This window comes from Neophocaena asiaeorientalis, unplaced genomic scaffold, assembly GCF_003031525.2.
Source record: "Neophocaena asiaeorientalis asiaeorientalis breed wild unplaced genomic scaffold, Neophocaena_asiaeorientalis_V1.1 scaffold357, whole genome shotgun sequence".
Taxonomy (NCBI): domain Eukaryota; kingdom Metazoa; phylum Chordata; class Mammalia; order Artiodactyla; family Phocoenidae; genus Neophocaena; species Neophocaena asiaeorientalis.
The window spans coordinates 1,055,135-1,079,859 of NW_020173270.1; the positions used below are offsets into that span (position 1 = coordinate 1,055,135).

At 57.9% G+C, this 24,725-nt stretch overlaps 3 protein-coding genes across 3 annotated transcripts; all 3 read right to left on the reverse strand.

The window, feature by feature from the left end:
- Nucleotides 1–517: 517 nt before the first annotated feature.
- On the reverse strand, nucleotides 518–6,916 carry ICAM5 (intercellular adhesion molecule 5). The gene is made up of 11 exons (XM_024745845.1): nucleotides 6,835–6,916; nucleotides 5,630–5,899; nucleotides 5,127–5,447; nucleotides 4,618–4,905; nucleotides 3,969–4,223; nucleotides 3,599–3,847; nucleotides 2,867–3,109; nucleotides 2,510–2,788; nucleotides 2,169–2,408; nucleotides 1,507–1,760; nucleotides 518–808 (listed from the first exon to the last, which is right to left on the reverse strand). The coding sequence occupies exons 1-11, from the start codon at nucleotides 6,914–6,916 to the stop codon at nucleotides 518–520; spliced, it is 2,772 nt and encodes a 923-aa protein (XP_024601613.1).
- Nucleotides 6,917–8,456: 1,540 nt separating this feature from the next.
- ICAM4 (intercellular adhesion molecule 4 (Landsteiner-Wiener blood group)) lies at nucleotides 8,457–9,661 on the reverse strand. Its single transcript, XM_024745846.1, has 3 exons — nucleotides 9,253–9,661; nucleotides 8,829–9,134; nucleotides 8,457–8,705 (listed from the first exon to the last, which is right to left on the reverse strand). Exons 1-3 carry the CDS (start codon nucleotides 9,644–9,646, stop codon nucleotides 8,587–8,589), a joined length of 819 nt encoding a protein of 272 aa, XP_024601614.1. The 5' UTR covers nucleotides 9,647–9,661; the 3' UTR covers nucleotides 8,457–8,586.
- A 374-nt stretch (nucleotides 9,662–10,035) lies between these two features.
- On the reverse strand, nucleotides 10,036–19,038 carry ICAM1 (intercellular adhesion molecule 1). Its single transcript, XM_024745977.1, has 7 exons — nucleotides 18,891–19,038; nucleotides 16,991–17,251; nucleotides 12,887–13,195; nucleotides 12,228–12,515; nucleotides 11,893–12,147; nucleotides 11,442–11,690; nucleotides 10,036–11,356 (listed from the first exon to the last, which is right to left on the reverse strand). Exons 1-7 carry the CDS (start codon nucleotides 18,955–18,957, stop codon nucleotides 11,175–11,177), a joined length of 1,611 nt encoding a protein of 536 aa, XP_024601745.1. The 5' UTR covers nucleotides 18,958–19,038; the 3' UTR covers nucleotides 10,036–11,174.
- Nucleotides 19,039–24,725: the final 5,687 nt, after the last annotated feature.

The following is a 24,725-nucleotide window of genomic DNA, read 5'->3' on the forward strand; positions in this document are numbered from 1 at the left end:
CTCCACCCATCCAGGGAAGGCAGCCTCAGCTCCTCCTGGAAGCAGGCCTGGGGGAAGCACCCAGCTCCCACCCCTAACATTAGCCGGATTAGAGGGCAGCGCTGGGCGGAAGAGATAAGCATAGAGAGGGAGGAAGGAGCCAGGTCCCCAGCCCCGCCCAAGGGTCCAGGGAGAGCACGAAACAGGGCACGGAGAGCGCAAACTCCCGGTCACATCGCGAAATGGCGGCTTGGACTGTGCCTGACACATAGTAGGCCCTCAAAAGCAAAAATGATTTTTTGAATAAACACCCACAGGGTTGGGATTCGAACCCTGCGTGGCTTCTGCGTCGCAGACTGAAACAGATGGAGCCGAAGTCCTTTATAAAAACTTTATTGGGGAAGGGGGGTAGAAAATGGGGGGTGACGCCCCTGGAATTGAATTAAATAAATAAATAAATAAATAAATAGAACAATAAATAAGCCCCCGTGTGAGTCTGGGGGGGCGTCCCCCGGCCCGCGGGGAGAGGGGAGCAGGCTCACGCTGACGTCAGCTGGATGGCAAAGACCTCGCCCCCCGCCGGCGCCTCTGCGGTGCCCGCAGCTTCAGTCGCACCTTCGGCGCCCCCGCCCCCGCCGGCGCCGGCACCCGCGCCGTTGAGACACACGGCCTCACCCGAGCTCTCGGCCTCCTGCACATTATATTCGCCCTTCTTGCAGGCGGTGGACTGCACGTAGAAGGCCAGGCCGGCCCCCGCGGCCAGCAGCGCCGCACCCCCAGCCGCGCCGCTCACAGCGACCCATAGCCACGGACCTGCGGGGTGCGGACGCTCCAAGAAGGTGGTCGAGCTCCCCCCACCCATCCCACACACCAAGCCCGGGCCACTTCTGCCCCTCCCCACAGGCATGAGGTCAGTTCTCACGCGCCTGGCAGGGAGCTCCAGGGAACCCAGCCTTGGAGGAAAGGAGAGACCCCAGTAAGGCCACCCCCAGCTCGGGTGAGGCCCTAGACCCATTTTATGGGCCACCCCATCACAGGGAGGATTTAAGCCCCTAGCCCCAGAGATACCCAGGAAGTCAAGCAACTCTCCTCACCCTCAAAAGGATGGTGCGGCGGGGGGGGGGGGAACCCAGTCATTCCTCCACCCCAGAAAGACCCCAGCCCCAGAGCTACGCGAAGCGGGCTCTGCCTCTGTCCCCCTCCAGACCCCCTTCTCCACAGCCGCACGCTGGAAGGTGAACCCGATCAAGCCTTCACCACGCAGAACCCACCCAAAGTTAAGTCCCTCCTCACAGCAGTCACAGCCCCGAAGGTTCCCTTCCCTTGGGCTCGTCAGCTCCCTCTCCTTCCACTTGCCACCCCCACTGCGCCATCAAAGCCCCACTCGCCAGGGCGCCCCTCATTTCCACCCCGGTCACTTCTGTCTCATCTGTGGGGACTGAGAGGGAGGCAGGGACGGGGTCAAGAGTCCCAAGGCGCGGGTCACAGCCCCCTGTAGATCCCTCGCCCAGGCCCCCCCCCCCCCACGGTGATGCGCCGGGTGTGGCGCCCATGCGCGTTGGTGGCTGCGCACTCATACTCGCCGCCGTGGCTGCCCATAGCGCCCGCCACGCTCAGTGTGCTGTTGTTGCTTGACAGGCCGATGTTGAGCGCCCCCGGGGGCGCACGCCAGCTGATCTGGGCTGGGGGCCAAGCTTCCGCTCGGCAGGTCAGCGTGAAGTTCCCGCCTGGCCGCACGCCTCCTGGAGGCGAGGCAGCCAGCTCGGCCACGACGGGGCGGTCTACAGGGGACAGGAGGTTGAAGGGGCCAGCCGCTGACCGAGAGCCCCCTTCTGAGACTGTCCCTCCTGAGATGAGCAGGCAAAGATCCTGCCTCACTTCAGAGCCCCATCCCCCTACAACTGGACTGCTGTCGGGACTAAAATCCTGAGCCCTGCTTCACTGAATGGAAGGAGGTGGGGACCCACGCCAGGGCCCTTCAGACCCAGAACTTGAGGGGGCGGGGGCGGGCTCGGGCTCTTGTTCCCTAGAGTTTTCATTACCCTTAACATTTCATGTTAAGGCCAGGGTTCCTTGTCCCCAGAAATGGGACTGGGGAGGTGCCCTTGAACTCCCCCGGGGAATCCCACCTCTTTTAGTCAGTGTGCCCGAGACCGGGTGCCCTCTATCTGGTGCTGCCCGCAACTCACACTCCACGCCCACGGTGACGATCCGGGCGTCAGTGCCATGCGCGTTGGTGGCCAGGCAGCGGTAGATGCCTGCATCCTGTCGGGACACGCGCAGCCGCTGCGGCCGGGGCGCGCCCTCCCGGGAGCAAAGCACTTGTGGGGAGGGGCGACCCCGGGCGGAGCAGGCCAGCGCAGCAGCGTCGGCGCCTTCCAGCCACGTCTGGTGACTCGGGCAGGTAGATTCATCCATTTGCGGTGGCGCTGCAAAACAGCCATGGGGTGGGGGCGGGGGGGCTCGTTGTTCAGGGAGAAGCCGGGACCTGGAACACCCCCTACTCCCCGCCCGCCTGGGCCTCGCTCACACTCCGCGCTCACGGTGACCATCTTGACCACGGAACCGTGCTGATTGGTGGCGTTGCAGATGTAGGTTCCGGGTGCCAGTTCTCTAGGGATTTGAGGGGCTCTGGGACCAGGGTCTGGGGGTGCCAGCGGCAGCAGCGCCCCCTCACTGGTGCCTCCGGAGCCAACGCACTCCACGCTCGGCTCTGGCTTCCCATCCACCTCACAGGAAAACAGTTGCCCAGATCCTTCCACCCACGTCCAATTGCTAGGGCAGCTCACCTCCTCAAAACTGGGGCCATCTGGGGGGCAGAGGGACTGGAAGTCAGGACAGGGTGATTCCGACGTACCCCGCCCTGCCCTGTGTTGCCCCCACTCACATTCCACCGTGACGGCTACATTTTTGGCTGCAGACCCTCGAGCATTAGTGGCTTCGCAGCGGTAGGTGCCCGCGTGCTCCCGGACCACACGCAGTGTGCCCTCGACGACCCTGGCTTCCCCAGAGCGCACACAGTTCACGTTGGGTGGCGGGACCCCATGGGCCACACAGCTCAGGGAGGCCTCTGTTCCTTCCAGCCAGGTAATGCGTTCAGGGCAGCCCACACTGTCCAGCGCTGGTGCGTCTAGAGAGGAGGGTGTTGTTGAGTTTTGGGGTTTAGGGACAGGTCTAATGTCCCTAGACCCTTTTTCCCATCCCAGACGGGTAGGCTACGCTCTGCACAGGGACACCAAAGCAAAGGAGTTTCTCTCCAGTCAAGCCGTGCACTGTTTTGGGACTTCCTGAGCCCTGAAGTGTGCTTTTTTCCTGATGCCTACGAAGTGCCCACAGGACCCTCCCCAGTCTTTAGCTTAAAAATTGTTAGCCGGTTTGGAGCACCCACGTTTCCAAGACTCAGCTCAAACGCCAGGCCCCAGGCCCCTGTGGACACGTCCACCCCCTCCCCTCCATCCTTCTCTAAGATCTTCCCCTAATCCGGCTCACCAGCCTCTTGCTTTTCTCAAAATCCTGCTCAAAGGCACGCCTCAGACCCTGTTTCCACCTTCCTCTGTAGTCAGGCCACCCCTAGACGCTGAGAACCAGACAGAGGTGCGCCCTATGCACCTCCACTCACACTCCACCGTCAGAGTCACGTCCTTGACCGCCTGGCCCTGGACGTTGGTCGCGGTGCAGTGGTAAGTTCCAGCGAGCGCGCGAGTGACCGGACCCAGCAGGCCCAGGGCCAGCACCGCCCCGCCGTCGGGCCGCGCACAGTGCACCGAGGGCTCTGGGTTTCCACGGGCCTCGCAGCGCAGCGTCTGCTCTGGTCCCTCCGGCCACGTCCAGCTCCTGGGACAGTCCGAATCGTCCAGCCGGGGGGCGTCTGCGGGCAGGGCCATGGGATACAAGAGGCTAGACGTGGACCGTGGGGAAATCCTCCACTTCCATGACACGGCCAGAGACCAGGCAGGCGGAGGTAGGCGAGAGGTTAAAGGCCAACTCACATAGGACGCGCAGCTCGGCGCTCTCGTTCTTTCTCAGGGTCTCCCCGTCAACTTCGAGGGTGGCGTCGCAGAAGAAGCCACGCCTGTCGTCGTTCTCGGTGGCGTTCAGCTGGAGCTGGGCGGGCTGTCCCGGGACCGCGGCTGGAATTCCGTCTAGTGTGACTAGGGCTCGGGTCCCGGCTGCGCAGGTTACTGTCACCATCTTCCCCTCGTGGGCGTTGGGCTCGCTCAGGGTCAGGAGGGGTTCCGGGAAGCCTGGGGACGGGGCATTGGTCGGGAGACCACTGACCATGCCCCTCCTGCGGTTCAAGGCTGCCCCTTATCAGCCCGAACCTTCCCCACTTCAGCCAAACCGTGGGTACCGTGCCCTGCCCCTCGGGCTGTTCAGGCTCCTCTCCCTTCTCGCCCCGCCCCTTTGAGGTGGTCAGGCCACATCTCTAGGGATCCTCGTCGGGTCTGCGACCTTCCCCTTTGGGCAGCTCAGACTCCGCTTCTCCAGCTACTATTGAGTCTTCCATCTGCCCCGCCCCTTCGGGACTCTCGGGCCACGCCTATTCCGATACCCGGGCCCCACCCACTATTTGCCCCGCCTTCGCCTCCCTCTGGCTCCACCCCCGAGCCGCCGAGGCCCCACTTCACTCCCTCTTACTGTAGACAGTCACGTTCTCTTGGGTCTCTCGACTCTCGCCCCCCAGGGTCACGTTGCAGACCAGCTGCCTGGCGCCCTCCTGCTCTGCGCTAGCTGTGGCTGTGGCAGTGGCCATGAGAGCGTCCCCCTCGAGGGTGACATCGGGACTCAGCCTCTGGTCCCCCAGCGCCAGGTAGACCTCAGCCTCCGAGGCTGGAAACAGCCCGTCCATGGCGCAGCTTACGGGTCCTTCTGAGCCCACTTCCAAGAGCCGGGGGGCAGCGAGGCGAGGGGGTTCCGGAGGCAGGGCTGGGAGTAGAAGAACAGAGCTTGAACTTACGTATTGAACGCTCAATATGTTCTAAGCGCTTTACAGGCACTCTATTATGGTATTATCCTCAAGGCACAGAGGGGAAAATAACTTTCAGCTGGTGAGTGTTAGGGTAAGAATTAGAATTCAGATTTCTCTGCCTCCAAGCTTCTTAGACATCGGCCCGACCCCCCTGGGTCCCCTCCTCACACCCACTCACCGAAGGTTCGGAGCTCTCTGGGGGCTGAGCTGTTTTCAAACAGCCCCAGGCCATGCGGCCGAAGGTCCAGCTCCGCACGGCACGAGAAATTGGCCCCATGGTCCTCCCTCCGAGCAAGTACCGTGGCTGTGAGCACCGCACCCCGCGCTCGGGGTGGCTCCCCGGAGAAGCTGCGGCGGATCAGCTCCCGGGCGCCCCGCAACAGGGTCAATGTGAGACTCCCACGAGGCCCAGCGCCGGGGACCCTACAGCTCAGGGTGAAGTTCTCGCCCACTGGCTGCCAGGCAGGCAGCGGCACCAGTTCTACACGATCCGGCCGTTCTGCAACGGGGGAACCACGGTTGTTGGAAATGCCAGGGCTCAGCACGACGTGGCTTGGAACCCAGGGGCCAAGAGGGGGAGGGCGTGCTGATCCAGAGGGTGGGGCCTGTAGGAGAGGACCCCGTTACCCAGGGGGCGGGGCCTGGAAGGGAGGGAAAGTAGCTTGGCCTCTGAGAACTCACGAAAAGTGCGAATGAGCCCGCGAGCCTGCAGTGTGCGTCGCGCGCAGCGGAAGAAGCAGACGGGCTGGGTCTCCGGCTCTCGGATGTCCACCAACTGCCGCGCGAGCCAGCGCAAACCCCTCTGGGTCCCATTCCGGCGCAGCGAGGTCTCCAGGCCACCGCGCTCGGGCCGTGGGCAGTTGGTGCTGCAATTCAGCCACAGCGATCCCCCGCGCTCTACGAGCGCCACGCGGGGCTGTAGGTCCGCCCAGAAAGGCTCTTGCGCGACCACTGCCCGGAGAAACGCGAGCTCAGCCTGGGAGCCACCTCCCTGGGAGCTAAGAGCCCCTATGCAGACTCAGGATTCCCAGGGAATGAGCAGAGGCCACAGCCAGGAGTCCCAAGTCCTGCCCAGGTCTCAGGTTTACAAGCGCGCTCCCACGGTCCAGACCTCGAGGGTGTCTCTGGTACATTGCAGCGGAGAGCCCTCCTCTCCAAGGTGCGGATGGAGGGAGGGGGAAGAATGGGGGGGGGGAGGGAGAGATGAGAGGAAACATGGGGTTTTCAACGCACACAGCAATGCTGGGAAGAGGGGACCCCGGGTGGGGGAAGGGAAGCGGACTGGTTCTCACGGTTCTCGCCAGGAGAAGGGGAGACTGGTTGAAGCGAGGGCAAAAGAGAGATGAGGCTGAGTCAAGCGAGGTTAAGGGAGGAGTCCAAACCCGGGTGAAGAGTACGGAAAGAGGACGCGGGGCTGGGCTCATGAAAGGAACCGCGGGAACAGCCGATGGACTCTGTTGCCAGGGCTCCGGGTGGAGCGGGAACAGTGCCTCGGAGTCACGGCAGTTGGTGAGATTTGGGTCTTCGTGGATTTCGAGTGGTGAAGATGCCAGTCCGTGGACCATGGTGCATAGCAGAGCGTGAGGAGGTACCCCGGGAGGGGACAGGAGAGATAATGGAGTCTCCAGAGCTCGAGGCTGGGTGCAGAAGAGCACCCAGGATCTCGAAGAAGGTAGGATAGAGACCTGAGTGAGCGAGGAGTCCGGAAGCTTGGTGTCCAGTGTGTGTTGGGGGGGAAGAGGGATAGAGAAGAAGGCCCTGGGCTCAAGGTGGGTGCAGAAGCGTGGGAGCGAGGCGAGGGAGGAGCGGGGAGGGGCTTGTGGCCGCTTCTCAGGTCCAGAAACTACGACCCCGCCCCGTCCACCCTGAGCCGGACCGGCTCTTACCTGAGAGACCGAAGAGCCCCAGGCCCAGGGCAGCCCAGAGGCCGAGCAGCGCCCGGTGCAGCCCTGGCGAGGGTCCTGGCATCGCCGCCGCGGGGGAAGCGCAGGAGGCGAGGGGAGCGCGAGCGCTGAGCTGGGCTAGAGGACTGCGCGGCGCGGCGGGTGGGGTGTGGAGGAGGCTGAGTTGCGCTTGGGGATTGGTTTAACGTTGGTAACTTGGTTTCCAAGGAGGGGGCGGCAGCAGAGGCGGCGCGGGGAGGGCGGGAAGGCGAGCGTGCACCAGGCTACCGGCCTTGATGAAGGCGTGCTGGCAAGAGCGAGCGACCCCCAGGGTCTACATGGAGGCCGGCCCCATTGCCCGGAGACTTCTGGGGGCGGCTGCGCACTCCAGCGTTGTCCCCGGCGGCGACGCTGAGGTGGTGGGGATGCAGGGCTGCCCTTCTCAAACCCCCACCCCACCCCTTGCTTAGATGCTGTGATAATGAGCTGGACTCCGAGCTCCGCCTCCACATTTAGCCCCTCCCACCAGCCCCCCCTTGGAGCGGAGATGGGTTGGGGGCTAGGAGAAATTTGAGAAGTGCAGGCTGGGGATGAGAAAGCTCTAGGGGAGGATGTGGGGATGCCTCCCTCACTGATCCTTCCCCTTTTAACCCCTGGGAGCTGAGGGTTACAGCTACGCCTCTAGTCTTTCTCTGGCTCCGCCCCCGCACGCGACAGAAGGGGCGGGGACGAAAGTGACAGCGAGTTGGGAACGTGTGTGCTTGCGCGCAGCGTTCTCGGGCGTCTAAATTAGGGTCGGCTCGGCTCTGGGTCTGTATTTACCCAGCGTGCAGCGGGCACGTGTCTACGCGACTTGTGTGAGCAGGAGCCGCCAAAGAGCGCCTCTGAATCCGCTTTCTGCTCGGCGGGCGGGGCCCTGGACCACGCGGGCCTTGCCAGGCATCCACTGCAGGCCCCGATTCTGCGTCCACGCGAGACCAAGAGACCAACTGTGATACTTTTGACTCCGCATCTGGGTTCCAGGTTTGGACACCCTCCATGTGCTCACCAGGCCCGGTGACTAACAGGACGTTTCCAGGATGCGAATCTGTGACATACACCACCGCCCCCCCCCCCCCACCCCCCACCTCACCATCTCCTTGCTCCTTCCCCGCAGTCAACACATGGGTATCTTTTCTGCGTATCCACGTTCCTCACAAAGTACATTTGACCCAGCCCACCTGTGCTCTCACTCCCAGAGCTAATGGTGAACTATGGGGATTAGTTCTCTCCCCACCCCTGCCCTCCAGGAAAGTGCAGGGTCTAAAGGGCGAGGGGGGGGGGTAGGAAACTTAACATCCAATCAGAGCTGCTGCGTGGCAGCGCTGGAGCCAATCAGGAGAAGCCATACCATGAACCAGCCTTCCCACAGCATAAAGCCCCCCTGGGCCCATGCCTTGCCCCTCTGCACCGCACTGATAATGCCCGCGGGAGAGGTTTTTACTACATCGGCTGGGAGTGCAGAGGGAATGGGGCTCCGGCATGGGAGACCAGAGTGAAAAACCTCAGGTGCCCTCAGGGAGACAGGAATTTGGAGAAAATGATAGAGGCAAGGCCAAAAAGAAGACCACTTCAGTCAGAGGAGGTGCACTAATGGGGGACCTTTATGCCCAGGGGCAGAAGCTGGCTGAGGAAGGCTTTATTGATCCAGGTAAGGTTCCCCCAAATGTCCCAGATTCCTTTTTCCTCCAGCTCAGCCAGCATGGACCACTGCCTCTATGCCTGAGACTTCATCGATAGGTACTTTCTCAGGCAGAGGGCCCCCACTACAAGAAGGATCCCCACAAGGGCTGCGATGGAGGTGGAGGCCAAGGCTTTGGACGCAGGGCTCCAAGCTGGAGACAAGAGGGGAGAATTAGGAACAGAGCACTTGGAGGTGTGACAACCCGCATGGACATGCTCTGGCTTGGCCCACATAACCCTTCCCCACTCGTCCCAGGGTTATAAGGGTGCCTCACCGAGGACTGGCAGCGTCATGGGTGCCGAGCTACTGAGGACCACCAGGCCATCGAGATCGAGGCGGGCGTAGCAGGTAACGGGCTGCCCGAAGTCACTGGGCCTGGCGCGTAACGCGTAAGTCAGCGTCACGTTGGCCAGATCCCGGCCGGTGAAGCGCTCCAGGCTCTCGGAGTAGATGACCCGGCCACCGCGCCTCAGAATCACCACCAGGAAGCCCACGGGGAACACGTGTGTCACATGGCAGCGCAGAGTGTACTCACTGCCCATTAAGACCGGAGGCTCCAGGATCACGCTGCGTGGCTGTTCTAAAGCAAGAGGGGGCCGCTGGGCAAGGTCCGAGGGCTCCCCCTAGCGCGACTGTCCGTTAACCCCGCTCCGTCCTCCTCCCCGCACCCCAGCCAGGCCTGAACCCCTGTCCCTCACTGTAGGCGGTAATCCTGGCGGTGGCCCCCCGCGTTTCTCCCGCGCAGGTGACGAAGCAGTGCACATCGGAGCTCCAGGCCCTCACATCCAGCAGCTGGTAGGATACCCAACCGTGCCCACTGAGCGTGTCGCCTCGCCGCAGCTCGGTGCGGAGGCTGGAACCCTCCGGTAGGGGGCAGCTGCTGCTGCAGTTGAGCCACACTGAGCCCCCCGGCGGCACGGCCTTGAACTCGGGGCTTATGCGCACCCAGAAGGGTGCTGAGGTCTCCGGGGGCGCGCGAGAGGGGCCTCCCGGGCCTTGCGTCCGCGCACTCCGGCGCCTCCACGCGCTCCCGCCTCGCGGGTAGGAGGGCGACAGCAAAAGCAGCAACAAGAGGAGGAGCAGAGACCCCATGGCAAAAAGCCCGGACTGAGGGGCCCCGCGCCAGGGAGCCAAGGCTGGCTCCGGAGATAAGGAGGCCCGCAGCACCGCCTCTTCAGCCCCACCCCGGGGAGAGACAGAGGCTCCGGGGGGCCCCGGAGCCCTGCGGTATACACCCCACTCCCACAGCTTAAGAATGGGATTCTCCACCCCATTCTAAACCAAATGTCATCGTGTTTTTCTGGAGAGGGATCTTTAATTTTCACTAAAGTCTCAAAAGGCCCTAATAAACCCCAGATTTGGATTAGAGCCTGAGGGCTGGACCTTGAACTGGCAGCCTTCTCTTGGGGCAGGAAGTGGGAGGACAGGCCAGAAAAGGCTCCAGCTGGACATGACACCTCCCCTCAACTCACACAAGGCCGGAAGGATGAAATAGCTTTATTGGCACAAGGGAGAGGCTTCCGCAGTTGGGAGGGGGTTCTCCCAGGCCTCTCCTCCCCACCGCCTGCAGAACCTTCATCGCTGCAGGAATTTGGACCCGCAGACTGTTCTGTTCTTGCATGGCCCCACTGAGATGGAAACAGGTAGGACAAGGCAGGGACACACGGGGGTTGGGCACAGTTTCCTGGGACTCCATGGTTTAGCTATCAAGGAGTGAACACCCACGTTTAGGCATGCCACCAAGTGTCATTGTGAGCACTAGCAGACATGGGTATAGGTGGAGAGGTGGGTTATCAGAGGTCAGTGCCAGTGCTGGGGTGTAAGGGCTCAGTGGGTCATCTCTGGGCATGTCACCAGCCATACATTGTCACCGTTACTAATCCCTTTCTGGGAGAAAGCAGCTTGGCCAGTGGAGTGGGAAATTCTAGCCCCACTTAATCTTTTTGCCAGGCGCTCTTGTGCAGTGCACAACCAGGACAACTGTAGCTGGCGATCGTGCATGAGATTAGACTGAGAGCTCCCTGAGGGCGGGAATCAATGTTCTTCTTGTTTATCATTCTAGCCCACATAAAAGGCACTCAATAAATAGCTAGTAAGAGAACAAATGAATAAATAGGTCATCATCCAGAGTTGGGAAGAGTCTGTGGACAGCAATGCTGGAGCTGGCTTCTGTCAGAGGACGTGTGGGGATTTGTGTTTCAGTGCTGTATGTGTCTGTGCAGGGCCACTTCTCTCTTAGGACCGTAAGGCCTCAGCACACGCAGGAGGGGGTGAGTTTCAATGTTTCCCAGTTGGGTGTCCCCATGCTGGAGGTCAGGGTCTCCATCATACACCCTCCGGCCAGGTCAGACTTTGACATCCCTCACATTGGTGCCCTGAGCCTTGGCCCCTTCTTTTGTCTCAGTCCTGTGGCTCCACATCAGGTGTGAGGCCTGGGGGTTATAAGTGTGCAGGGGCCATGACCCCAGATGCTGTCTGTATCCTGACTGAGGCCTCGCTCCTGTCCTCTGGCACCCTGGGAAGGTGGGTATAGCTGAATGGCATATGTCCACCATTGTCTGGTGCAGCCCTGCTTGTCACGGTTTGGGGGCTGAGGAGGTCCTGACCGGCGGGGGTAGGCTCAGGGCGGCGTGGCTGGTGTGGTCAGTTTCATGGCAGCCTCTTCCTGGGCCTTCCGGGTCTTCTGTAGTTCATATTTCTGGATCTTCCTCTGGCAGTTATAGATGTAAACGACTGTGCCCACAGTGACCAAGATGATCAAAGATGCCACCAGAATGATGATGGCCGTGTGATTCTGGTGGTCTGTGGGAAGGACACACACGGGGCGGTGAGGGTTGAGCTGCCCTCACTGCCCCTGCCCTGCCCAGCCCTGAACTCCAGCACTCACAGATCACGTTGATGACAACTTCACGGGTAACCTCACCGCGAGTGCTGGTGGCCCGACACTGGTAGGTGCCTGCCACCTCCCGCTTGACGGGTCTCAGGTCCCCAATGGGTAGCAAAGCCCCATCCTCTTTCCGGCTACAGTTCAGCTTGGGGGTTGGGTTCCCCCAGGCCTGGCACCTCAGGGTCTGCTGGGAGCCTTCCTGCCATGTCCAGTTTCCCAGGCAATCCCTCTCGTTTAGTCGGGGGCCATCTGAAGAAACACAGCAAGATAAGGGACGGGGTCAGGGACCAGGACATCACTCACCATCTAGGTCTAGGTAAGAAGACTTAAGTAGGAATCTGGGGAAGGGGCTCACTAGGGTGGGGGTGGGAGTGGGTGGAGGCAGGAGTTCTCGGGGTCTTGGGGGTCGGGCCTTGGAGGTAAGGGATCATTGTCTAGCAGCCCCACTCACACAGGACACGGAGCTCCCGGGTCTGGTTCTTGTGTACCACCTGCTGAGCCACCTCCAGGGCAGCAGAGCAGAAGAAGCTGCGCCCGTTGTCCTCGGCACTGGCGTTCAGCTGCAACTGGGCCCTCGGGCCCGGAGGCCTGGCTGGGGCCCCGTTCAGCATCACCACAGCTCCAACCTGGGCCTCGCACTCCACGTTCACTGTAGTCCATTCTGAGACCTCGGGCCGGCTCAGGGTCAGGTTGGGAGCCGGGAAGCCTGGAGGTGGGGCGCACAGTGAGCCCCGCCCCTGGCATTAGCCCCACCCCTTCAGAAGCCCCACCTGGGTTTCTACTTACTGTAGATGGTCACGTTCTCCCAAGAGCTCCGGGTCTGCCCTCCCAGATTCACCGCACACGTCAAGTACTGGACGCCTTCTTCCTCCACCTTTCCCTCGACCGAGGCTTTGGCCGAGAGTGAGTATTCATCGTACGTGATCGTGGTTTGCAGCCTCCTGCCCCCCAGCGCCAGGTGGACCTCCGCCTCCGAGACTGGGAACAGTCCATACAGGGTGCAGCTCACCAGGCACTGTGTGCCCACTTCCAGTACCGGGTACGTAGCAAGGTGCGGGTCGGTCGTTGGTAGGACTGGTGAGAGACAGTGGGTGTAAACAGAGAGGAGACAGACATCCTGAAGCCCTTTCCCGGGGCATTTTCATTCCCCCACCTGGAACACCTTCTTCCCGGGAGACTGTGGCCTGGGTCACCCTTGTCCCAGGACACGTGTACCACTTGCCCTGGGTCACAGCCTTCTCAGAGGATCCTGCAGTCCAGGCACCACATCCCAGAACACTCCACCCCAGTGGCCAAGAAGATGCTCTTCCCAGAAGCCTTTGCAATCAAGGTTGCCACCTTCTCAATGCCCCCACGGCCAGGGGCCTCTCCTTCCCAGAGACCCCGCACCCCAAGCAGGAAACCCCTGTCATCCCATCCTCTCTGCTGGCTCCCCAGTGCCTCACCAAAGGTTCGGAGCTTCCTGGGGGCCGAGCTGTTCTGGAACAGTCCCAGCCCTTGGGACCGCAGGTCCAGCTCCGTGCGGCAAGAGAAACTGGCGCCATGGTCATCTCTGCTCGCCAGCACCGTGACCGTGACCTCGGCAGGCTCCCCGTCTCCCGCTGGCTGACGGCCCAGCTCCTCCTCCTCACGAAGCAGCACCACGGTGAGGTGGTCCCGGGGGGCCCCACTGGACACCATGCAGCGCAGGGTGAGGTTCTCGCCCACGGGCTGCCAGAAGGGCAGGGGGGCCAGCTCCACGCGTTCCGGGAACCCTGGAGGGGAGGGGAGTGTTGTTTGAACTGGCTGGCCGCCCGCCCACAGGAACGTTGGGGCCCTGGCTACACCTGCTCGGGAAGTCTCACCACGCCCTCCCCAGAACACACCCCAAACCACCTAAGCTAGAGAGGAATGTTAAGAGCTTCAGGATAACCCAGTGAGAAGTTCCCAAGTGGTTGTGAAGGAAGCAGAATACATTTTTTATTCACTGCAGCATCTCAGAGTGAAAAGTGGGAAAGAATTGCGAGGTTTATTGCCAGGAGTCCCGGCAAATGAATACAGTCCATTTAAGCTGTCCAGTCTCTAGATGCTGTTGTAAAAAAAACTCCTGGTTTTCGTTCTCCTCTTTTTGGCCTTAGCATTTTTTTCCACAGCATCCCTCACCTCTGAGGTACAAGATCGTCTACTCAGATAATTTGCTTTTCCACTATTCCTGCCATGGAATGTCAGCCCAGGAGGGCAGTGATCTTTGTCTGTTTTGTTCCCTGTTGTATCCTTGACACCCGATAAGCACTCTTTTTTTTTTTTTTGGCCACGCCACGCGGCTTGTGGGATCTTAGCTCCCTGACCAGGGATCGAACCCACGCCCTTGGCAGTGGAAGCGCAGAGTCTTAACCACTGGACCGCCAGGGAAGTCCCTTAGGCACTCTATGTTTGTAGAAAGAATAAGGTTGAGACATCCACACCGATTCAAGGCCTTTCAGGAGCTTGCTTTTAAGGGTTCCCGAATGAACCGTGTGATCCCCTGAAATGTTAAAAATCTAAGAACAACCCACAGACCCTCAGAACGAAACCCTGAATATCCCCTGAAAACACTACATGCGGGCTTGGTTGCCAGGGTCTCCATTCTGCATGAGGTAACAGAATTCCAAGCCTGGATCGCCAGTGGAAATTACCAGCAGAGCCCTGGTGAGTTGTGGCTTAGCCTGAGACTCACTCCCCGACCCCAGGCTCCCTAGGGAGGGGTCTTGAAGCCGCCCACTTTTAGTCCCTTCTCAAGAGGCCCTGAAATGTCACTTAAACAGTAGTGATGTTGGGAGTTGATTTTTGGACATGAGTCCACCTTCTCCCCAGGTTGCCAACCTCCTGAATAAAGCAACCTTTCCTTTTCCAACCTAAGGGAAAAAAAAAAAAAAAGCAGTGATGTTAAAATGTCGGGAGCCTGGAGTTGATTCCTAGCTTTGCTGGTTCTTTGTTATGGCCTGTGGGGGAGTGACTTTGCATACTGGAACAGTCCCAGCCCTCGGGGCTACAGAAATGCCTCAGTTTTCTAAGCTGTAACCTGGGGCTAATGAAGGTAGGACTATTATTATCGTTATTATTATTAGGACTATTATTAATCCACTTCAGAAGTTGAGAGTGACTGTACATGGGCATGAGGTTACTTTTTTTTTGACTTTTTTTTTTTTTTTTTTTTTTTTTTTTTTTTTGGCCTCTCACTGTTGTGGCCTCTCCGTTGCGGAGCACAGGCTCCGGACGCGCAGACTCAGTGGCCATGGCTCACGGGCCCAGCTGCTCCACGGCATGTGGGATCTTCCCATACCGGGGCACGAACCCATGTCCCCTGCATCGGCAGGCGGACTCTCAACCACTGCGCCACCAGGGAAGCCCCTTTTTTGACTTTTGATTAAATGTTTATTCATTTTAATTTTGCCTTTTTAAAAATTTTGAAGCCAATATATTGTGTTTTCCACATCTGAAATTTTTTTTTTGTGGTTACTTTTTAAGGTGAGAGATATGTTCTTAAACTAGACTGTGGTTCTACAACACTATAAATACTCCAAACTTCATTGCAGTGTATGCTAAAAGCTGTTAAAAAAAAAGAAAAAAAGGTTGAGAAAACCCTCAGACATCCAACTCTTACCTCTGACCATCTGTTGCAAACTCCAGCTTGCAGAGCTGGCAGCCCCCTCAAACCACAGCCTCCAAATGGAACTCACATCTTGGAGCCTAGATCCTTGCCCTGAAGGCCAGACTGGGGGAGGAGGTCTGTTCTGCCTGGACCTCTCCTTGACTCCCCATCTTTAGTCCCTCACTAAGTCCTGGTCACTCCACTCTTCAAATATTTGTCTGCCCCTCCCTTCGCGTATGTGAAACTGTGCTCAATATGCATGACCTGGACTGGGTCCATGGGCAGCTGCTCTCTGGCTTCCTGTGAGGTCAGCCCTCTGCTCTGGATCCCTGGCCTGCTCACACACCCTCCATGGCTCCCTGTCACCCTAAGAAGAAAGTCTCAGCTCCTCGGCCTGGCATCCAAAGTCCTGCCAAACTCAGCTCCAGCCACACCGATCTGTTGATATTCAATCCCTCTTGCCTCCCCAACCCCAGGTCAGCATGTTTCCCCGCTCCAAATCTTTGCCCAGGCTATTCCCTCTGTCTAGAATGCCTGTCTTTACCAACTCCTATGCATCCTTCAAGGCCCAGTTAGGGGTCACTTCCTGCAGGAATTACAACTCTTTCTAGAGAAAGCTCAGCCACCCAGAGATGCTCCCTCATCTTTACACTGGCAGTGGGGCGGGACCAAGCTCGAGTCTCTCCTAGGTGACCCCTTGCTACTGTGTGCAGCCGTCTGTTCCATTTCACAGAGGTGAAAACTAAGGCAAAGTCTGGCACCCGAAGAGGGAGAAATAGATCTATCAGGGCCAGGACTCAAACCTGGAGGATTGGGCTTTCGACTCTCCGGGTGAGATGCAGAAGGTCCTGTGAAAAGGTTTTCTGGGGGTTTTCAGAGGCCACCGGCAATGTTCGGGGACTTCCCTCACTTGGCCAGCAGCTGCTCAGACATCCTCCAAATCACAAACAAAGCTGATGTTTGCCCCAAAGCTTCTTTCACGCAGGCCCTGTGAAGGTGGAATGTCCTCCAGGCCTCACTGCATCATTAGACCCTTCCGAGGAGGTCTCATGTGAAAAGCAACCAGGAAGCCATGTATTCCCCCCTCCCCCGCTCCCCACATCAGAGTCACCCAGTTAGTGAGGCCCATGCTGGGACTAGAACCCAAGGCTGTCTGATCCCAAGGCCAGTTGGCCAGTTCTCTTTCCTTCTTCCTTTTTTATTTTGTTTTGTTTTCATTTGAATTTCATTTACCTATTTATTGCTTATAGTCATGCTAACTCAGTGTCACACTTCAAAATGCCCAAAGTAAAAAAAAGGCCCATGGAGAAAACTCCCTCCCTGTGCTCTCCCAGAGCCCTGCACCTTCTCTCCTCACAGCCAGCTATATTGCCATTTGTTGTATTTCCTTTCTGGGCCCTTTAATGCAGAAACACAGCCTCCCTAACCCCGAGCCCATGCCTCCCTAACACCGTGGGTGCATACTTTGGAACTTGACAATACATCTTGGAGCACCTGACTCATTCTTTTACACGGTTGCATACTATGCCATGGGATGACTGAACCACAGTTTCTCTCCCCAGCCCTCTACATTTGAGTGCCTTGCAAACTTTTACCCTTTCAGATCAAGCCACAGTGAATAACCCCACACTCCCTCAGTACCCTGGTGGGTGGGGACACCTATAGGCCCAATTCCCAGGAGTGGGTTTTCTGTGTCAAAGGACCCAGACATGTGACATTTTGAAGACTGAGTCCATATTCGGAAGTCACCCCCAAGGAAGTTCAAGGAAGGGTTCTAGATGACAATGAGACTTTCAGAAGATGGGCCCCCTTGCCCTTCAGTGAGACCCTACCCGCCCCCACCCCCAAGTAACAAAGGCTGTTCCAACCTGCTGGGGACCCCCTTGTCCACCTCCCCAACCCAGGCTGCCTAGTCCAGCCCCTGGACCCAGCCACTCACAGTATACGGTGAGGTTCATCAAAGCTGATGACTGGTTACCGAGACAGCTTGAGTAGCATATTGGAAAGCTGTCTTTTTGCACATCACTCAGTTCAAAAATCTTCCAGTTGTTCCCATGGTCTACTTCCCTCTTGGCCAGCTGAGTCTCTAGGCCCAACATTGTGTGTTGGTCACAGGAGGTACTGCAGTTCACCGTTATGGAGGCTCCTCGGGATGTGATGGCTTTTTGAGGATGCACTGACGTTTGGGCACCTCCAGGCCCTGGAACCAAAAGATGTGGAGGGGTCAGACATGACAAATCGGGCTCATTAACATTACTGCATCCAGCGTGTTCTGGGTGCTGGGGACACAGCCTTGAACAAGACAAAACTCTGCTTTCAGTGTGGGAGACAGAAAAATTCATGGGCACACAACATAATTAATAACTGATGCTGACAAGAGCTTTGGCAAAAACAAAATGGGATGATAGAACAGACAGTGCCTTGGTGACAGGGTAATGTGTGAGCAGAGATCTGGATGAGCGGGGGCTGGCCATCGAGAGAAAAGGGAAATGAGTTCCAGGCAAAAGGAGCAGCAAGTGCAAAGGTCCTGAGGCAGGGTGGCTGGAGCAGAGTCACAGGGATGAGTTGGGGGGAAATGAGGTCAGGAAGATCATGCAAAGCAGTGTTAAGCCACGCCAAGAAAGTGTTCTTCATTGCGAGGACAATGGGCAGCCATGGAGGATTTTAGCAAAAGAGGGGCATGAAGTCAGTGTTCTTCCCCCCGCCTCCCCGCAAGAGGTCAGGTGGAGAGAGTCAGTCCTCCAGGGATAAAGGGGTTCCAGTCAGGCTGGTTCCTTACCCACTCGGACAACTGGTTTCCCCTCTCAGGACCTCATTTTCCCCATCTGTAAAGTGGGTGAATACAGTCACCCCAACCCCTGCTGATGCAAGTAACTCCTAGCACAGGGCAGGTAGCATGTGACTGCAGGTAAGAAGGAGGGGGCTTGTTGGGATTAGCTCCCGCAGACGGTGGTGCCTCCAAAGCTAAAAAACAAAGTCTGTCTGAGCCCACCCATCTGAAAGCTGCCCCCCACCCCGCCAAAGATCTCTGCCTTCAGCTTTGGGTCTACTCCATCTGGGATGGAGGCGTGTAGAAACAGCAGCTCCATGAATTCTCAAGGGTGATTCTGGGGTCGCTTCCATTTCACAGAGGGAAATGGTGAGACCTGAAGGGAGGTCACTCAGCTAGAAAGTTGGTAGAGTCCAGATTAGAGTCCGGATTGGAACGCTTCATTGAGCTGGTAACCACGGTGTGGTCTGCTCATGAATTTTTCACTCTCCTGCTTCCCGACGCTGACCACCATTTGAGACCAACTGTCCCCCTTCTCCCCTCCCTCCTTCTAGCTGGAGTTGATGAAGGGCTGCTGGGGCATCCCATTCCTTAGCCTCTGCTCCCTTGGCAACTCAGCCCTGGAATTCCCCTGGGCAGAGTCCTGGACTTCCCCCAAGGGCACGGGATGAGGAACAGAATGTCTGTATGTGGGGGGGGGGGGGGTCCCAGCCTACTTAAGCTTGGCACGGGGCCACATCTCTACACGGTCTGACCACCTCCTGGGGCCAGGACACAACCGCTGCGACGTGAACACTATTAACTTCTCCATTTTACAGCTGAAAAAGTGAAGCTCCTCTGGGAGGGGAAGCCCATAGTCCGAAGGCACACAGCAAGCCATGATGTAGGGTCTGGATTTGAACCCATGGCTGTTGACTTTTAATCGATGGCTCTAGCCCCAACTTCCCATAAACAGCTACCTAAGTACCAGTGTCCCCAGCCGGTGGGGAGCCGGTCCTCCTACCGCTCCCAAGGCGCAGCCCAGATCCCAAGAGCTAACCCGACGGCAGCCCCCCCACCCCTGCCTCACCTGGGAGCAGAGCCCCGAGCAGGGCCAGGAGCGCAAGCAGCGCGGGATGGGCAGCGCCGGGAACCATTGCAGGCGGAGGCAGAGCGGACGAGGTGGCGCAGAGGCGTGGGCGCGAACTGTGAAGCTCAGGACCTTGTGGGTCCTTTTATAGCGGCCAGCCAAGGGGGCCAGAGGGGGCGGTGCTGCCTTCCCGGAAACCTCGCGCTTTCCTCTCCGGAACGTGGGCTCTGGCATTTCCGGATTGAGAGGGTGCCGGGGCCGAGCAGGGTTGTACCCTCTCGCTCGCTGGCCGCTCTCGCACCGGAATTTCCGAGTTGAAGTAGTGAGGGCTGCCTGGCGGCAGCGGCCAGGAAACAACCCGGAGACTGCTCCCGGAGCTAGGGGTCCCGTCCCCGGGCTCGGCTACCCTTGATTCCGCGTTTACACAGTGCTTTATTGGATACTGACAACCACCCTGGACGGTAGGGACTAAACTGAGGGGTAAACTGAGGCTCCAAGCTGCGAGGTCATTCGAACTCCAGTCTGACTCCCCAGCGCAAGCAGGCCTCTTTAACCGAGTGGACGGTCCCTCGTTTCGGTGGGGCCCCAGGAATCTTCCTGGGGCGCTCTCGATCAAGGGTGCCCCTCCCCAAAGGGGCATGTCCCCGCCCAGTGACACCGAGATTCTCTGAGAAGCGGCCGCAGAAAGCCCAGGCACTTTCAGGCGCCTGTGAACCCTGGGGGAGAGGACGTAAGGCGCATCACGTCCGGGGCTCCGCGTCCCCCACCGAGGGGGGGTTCCCACTCCCCCGCGGCCTCGCTTCCCCTTTCGGCCACCAGCGCGGGGGCGTCTTTACAGCTTCCAGAAAAAGGAAGGAAGCCGCGTGGTCCTGACGTGCCGAGCCCCTCCGTTGCAGTCCCCAGGCGCCGCGGGGAAACTGAGGCCGCAGACCTTGACGGGGGAGGAGAGAGGGGGCGCTAGAATGCTTGCCTTCTGCAGGGGAACTGAGGCAGCTCCCAGGCCCCGGAATGGGGCGGGGAGAGGGGGCGCTCAAACCCCTGTCCTCTGCTCGCAGCTCCCGTAACTCGAATCGCGGGCGCCAGCACTAAATCTGTACGGGTGTTTGCCCCGGCTTGTTCCATTAGGGTGTTTGGGGGACTTTGTGAGGTCCCGCGCCGCGTCTATAGGCCGTCCCACGCCACCGCCTCCCCCCAAGCCACGCCTGCGCGTGTGACCGCCCAAGACTCGGCATCCACCACGTCAAGGCTGGGGATCCTGGAGGCTCCGAGCGCGGAACCCAGCCGCCTAAAGCTTCCTGTTGTGGCGCGCGCGCCGCGTCGCCAGGGAGACCTCAGAAAGGCCAAGGAGGTCGCGCAGCAGACGGGGAAGGGAGGGGGCTTCAAGGACGCTCGACCCCTTCCTCCCGGGGAAGGGGCTGCGAATTACTAGCCAGCCGGAAAGGGGTCCCTCGCTCCGCCCCGATTGTTCCCAAGGAATTTCCACGGGGATCTTTCTTGGAGTGTGGAAGGTGTTGAATTCCCGTCCCAAACGCACTGGGCAAAGGCGCAGAGCGGGGGCCGGGGACGTCCCTGGGAGGGTCTGGGAAAATCCTCCGCCGGGGGGGTCATTTTCTGGAGGATTTTTACCAGGTTCGGATCACTGCTTACTTTGGCCTCTGTCCCAAGTGCGCGGGCGGCGAGCTCCCCCGCGCGGCTCTGGTCCCCCTTACAGCGGTAAAATCGTGCTTCTTCCTTCTGTCTCTCAACACTTGCTACGCAGCGTCGATTGAGAGCCTGCTGTGTGCCAGGCATCGTTCCAGGTGCTGGGGACGCAGCAATGAACAGAATAGACCAAAATCCCTACCATCATGCAGAGATCGTCTTAGTCCGGACGACAGAAACAAAAATAAGGTATATGGAGACATAGCTTGTGATTAGTGCTAAGAGAAAGTAAAGCAGGGAAGGGAATAGGAAATGTGAAGGTTAATAAACCTTTAAATAGAGTATTCTGGGAAAGACTGAGAAGGTGACATTTGAGCAAAGAGCAGAGAGTTCTGACAATATCAGGGAAGGAATGTACCAAGCAGAGAGCACTGAATGTGCCAAGGCCCTGAGGTAGGAAGGAGCTGCCTTAAGGAACAGCCAGGAGGCTAGTGTTGCTGGAATGCAGTAAGGGAGGGAGAGGATTGGAGGAGAGGAGGGAAGGAGGGAATGGGGTAGAGCATGGCCTGTGGAGGACTTTGGCCTTTCCTCTCAGTGAGGTGGGAGCCATGGAGGGTTCTGAGCAGAGCAGGGACACGCCCTGACTCAGGCCTTTACAGGCACCCTCCTAAGACAGCAGGAGCTAGAGTCAGGTAGTGGGGAGGACAGGGTAGAAGGAAGCCGGGAGACTGGAGAGGAGGCGACTTCTCCAGTGCAGGGGAGCAATGATGGAGCCTGGAGTGGGCAATGGCACTGGGGAGATACGGTCCAATTTGGCATTTATTTTGGCAGCAGGTCCAACTGTGTTTGCTGGGATGTGGGGGGCAGGCAGAGTCAAGGTCAACCCCTTGGTCTTGGTCTGAGGTCCTAGGAGGGTGGAGGGCCATTTCCTGAGATAAGAATGGGGTGATAATAGGGGGCAGTTTGGCAGAAGAAGCACGCACCCCCTAGGCTATGTTCCCTTTGTGCTTTCTTGAAAGAAAGGGAAGCAGATATTCCCCATCCCTTTGCTGCAGCTACCAGGAAGGGCAGGGCTTCCTCCAGGGTGCCAGGCAGTCTCAAGAAGGTCAGGGAATGGCCCCACTGCAGACCAGAGGCTGTGGACCCGGGGCAGAAATACCCAAACCCCACTCCATGGCATCATGCCTGCTCGCCCCTCATTCTGAGGTCTGGCGTGACCACCTTGCGGTTCCCTTGACCTGGAATGCTCTTCTCGTCCCTGATATGGCCAGCCCTTTCTTGTGGCCTGAGCCTCTTCCTAAGCGCTTTCCCGGACGCTCCCTGACTCCCTGACGCCTTCCATCCTGGGCCACACCCTAAACGTTCCCTGTCACTTGCTCTAATGGTTTCATTACTGAAACTTCATTCACTTGCTGAAATTCTTTTGATTGACCTGTGTCACGTTCATTTGCTTGAGCTCCAGAAGGCCAGGGAACCTCTCAGCTCCTGCATCTGAATCAATGGTCATTATAGGCAGATGGTCAATACATATGTGTTGAATGAATGAACTTCTCTTATTCTCTGAACATTCTGCCCATGCTGTTCCTCCAGCCCAGAATTCCCTTCCTACTGCTTTTACAAGAGGTTACCAGAGGATTTCATCTACCAGGTTGTAACAGGGCTAGGAGCACAAGGTCCAGATATCTTTTTCTTTCTTTCTTTCTTTCTTTTATTTTTTTGGCCACACAGCTTGTGGGATCATAGCTCCCCAACCGGGAATTGAACCTGGCCCCTGCAGTGAAAGTGCCAAGTCCACTGGACCGCCAGGGAATTCCCAGATGTCTTTTCATCAGTTTGTTTATCCATTCATCAATGGATAGACATTTGGGTTGTTTCCACATTTTGGCTCTTATGAATAATGCTGCCATGAGCATTCAGGTACAAGTTGTTGTATGAACATGCTTTCATTTCTTTTGGGTATATACCTTGGAGTGGAATTGTTGAGTCCTATGGTAATTCTATGTTCAACTTTTTGAGGAATTGTCAGACTGTTTTCCATGGCAGCTGCACCATTTTATCAATACATTCCCACCAGCAATGTACAAGGGTTCCAGGTTTGCAATTTCTCCACATCTTTGCCAATATTTATTTTGTTTTTTTATTATGGTGATTGCCATCCTAATGGGTGGGAAGTGGTATCTCACTGTGGTTCCCCAGTCCTTCTGATCTGTCCAGTGGACAAGCCAAGCACAATCCTGCAGCAAAGGCAACTGGGGGTGTGCACGGACCAGCAAGTACCGAGGGGATGTGGCCAAAGTGCACCTGCGACCAGCTGTGACCTTGAGCAAGCCACTTCCCCTGGTGGTACCTAGATGGCCTCAGCTGTAGAAAGGGATGGTAATGCATCCCTCAAAGGGTGGGTGTAAGATTTTTCTTCTTTTTTTAACATTATTTACTTACTTTGGTTGCGCCAGTTCTTAGTTGCATCAGGTGGGCTCCTTAGTTGTGGCTCGCGGGCTCCTTAGTTATGGCATGTGAATTCTTAGTTGTGGCTTGCATGTGGGATCTAGTTCCCCGACCACAGGTCGAACCCGGGCCCCCTGCACTGGGAGGGCAGAGTCTTATCTGCTGCCTCACCAGGGAAGTCCCGAGATTTCAGTAAGACCATTCATGTGCAGTGAGAACAGATAACAGGAGTTACAAGTTGTCTGTTTCCATAGGACTCAGCTCTGAGAATCCCCCCTCAAACTTCCTAGGCAGAAATACAGACTTCCTCCTCTGTTCCCACAGGTTAGTTCATTCTAGCATCACGGTTCCTCATCAGAGCCCCAGCGTGTAAAGCAAAAATGCATGATGTTTGGATGTTGATCAAAATATAACTTGGGGGCTTCCCTGGTGGTGCAGTGGTTCAGAGTCCGCCTGCCGATGCAGGGGACACGGGTTCGTGCCCCGGTCCGGGAAGATCCCACATGCCGCGGAGCGGCTGGGCCCGTGAGCCATGGCCGCTGAGCCTGCGCGTCCGGAGCCTGTGCTCCGCAACGGGAGAGGCCACAACAGTGAGAGGCCCGCGTATCGCAAAAAAACAAACAAACAAACAAAACATAACTTGGCTTCTCCTTCCACTCTTTGAAAGTTTATTCTGTGGTGGACTCTGCCTGGCCCCTGGCTGAGAATCCTGCCCCGGACTCAGGCCCCGATCACCATCACGCTCAAATCTCGGAACTTGGTGTTGGATGGGAGCCCCAGGTGAGGCTTCTCCAGGCTGGAAGCCTGGTAGAGAAGAAGGGCCTAGTCCCCCTGCTGTTGACCCTCTTTCTGTCCCCCTCACCTCCTCTCACCAGCCTGTGGGTCCCTCCTGCCCAGGTGCAAGGAGGAGGGGACAGGGCATTTCCTCCATGGCTGGTGGCTTTGCCCTTTTGGGTACCCCAGCAGCGTGTTAAAGTGTTCTGGGGGGGCTCTTTGAGGCCTCCTCTTCCTGGAGACCCCTTCGCTGGCATGGAGGCATCTTTGATATGGGTTGTGGCTCTTCCCTCAGCCCTTGGGGTCTGATCCTACCCTCTTATTTCTTCTGGTGGGCCTCCATGCTGACCACCAAGAAGCAGACACCCTGACTCCACCATGAGAACCGCCTACCTCTCGCCCCTGGATCTCCTGGGAGTCAGATCCCAGCCCTGTTGACTCACTCGAACTTTCTTAAGCCAGGGTCAGCCTGAGTCTTTGGTGTCCTGCCTTCAGGGATATTTTCCAGAGGCTGTGAAGTCACCTTCCTCTCTAGGCTCTGGGTTAACGCATGTCCCAAGAGGGTGTGATAGGGCTCTTTGTTTTGTTTTGGCCGTGCCGCGCAGCATGTGGGATCTTATTTCCCCGACCAGGGATGGATGTGCAGGTAGCACATCTGAAGCTCCTCTGAAGAAATGTCTTCACCCATCTCTCTCTTTCTAAAAAAAAAAAAAAATTATACAGAATTTCAAAATAGACATCAGCAAAGAGGACATGTGATGAAGCCACATGTGCCAACTTCCACAGTCCTCATGGCCAATCCTGTTCCTTCCTTCCCCTTACACCCTGTCATGGGTTCAACTACGTCTCTTCCCCGGGGGGGGGGGGGGGGGGAAGTGCTAACCCCCAGATTGTGATCTTATTTAGAAATAGGGTCTTTGCAGATGATCACGTTCACGTGAAGTCATTAGGGTGGGCCCTAACCCAACATGACTG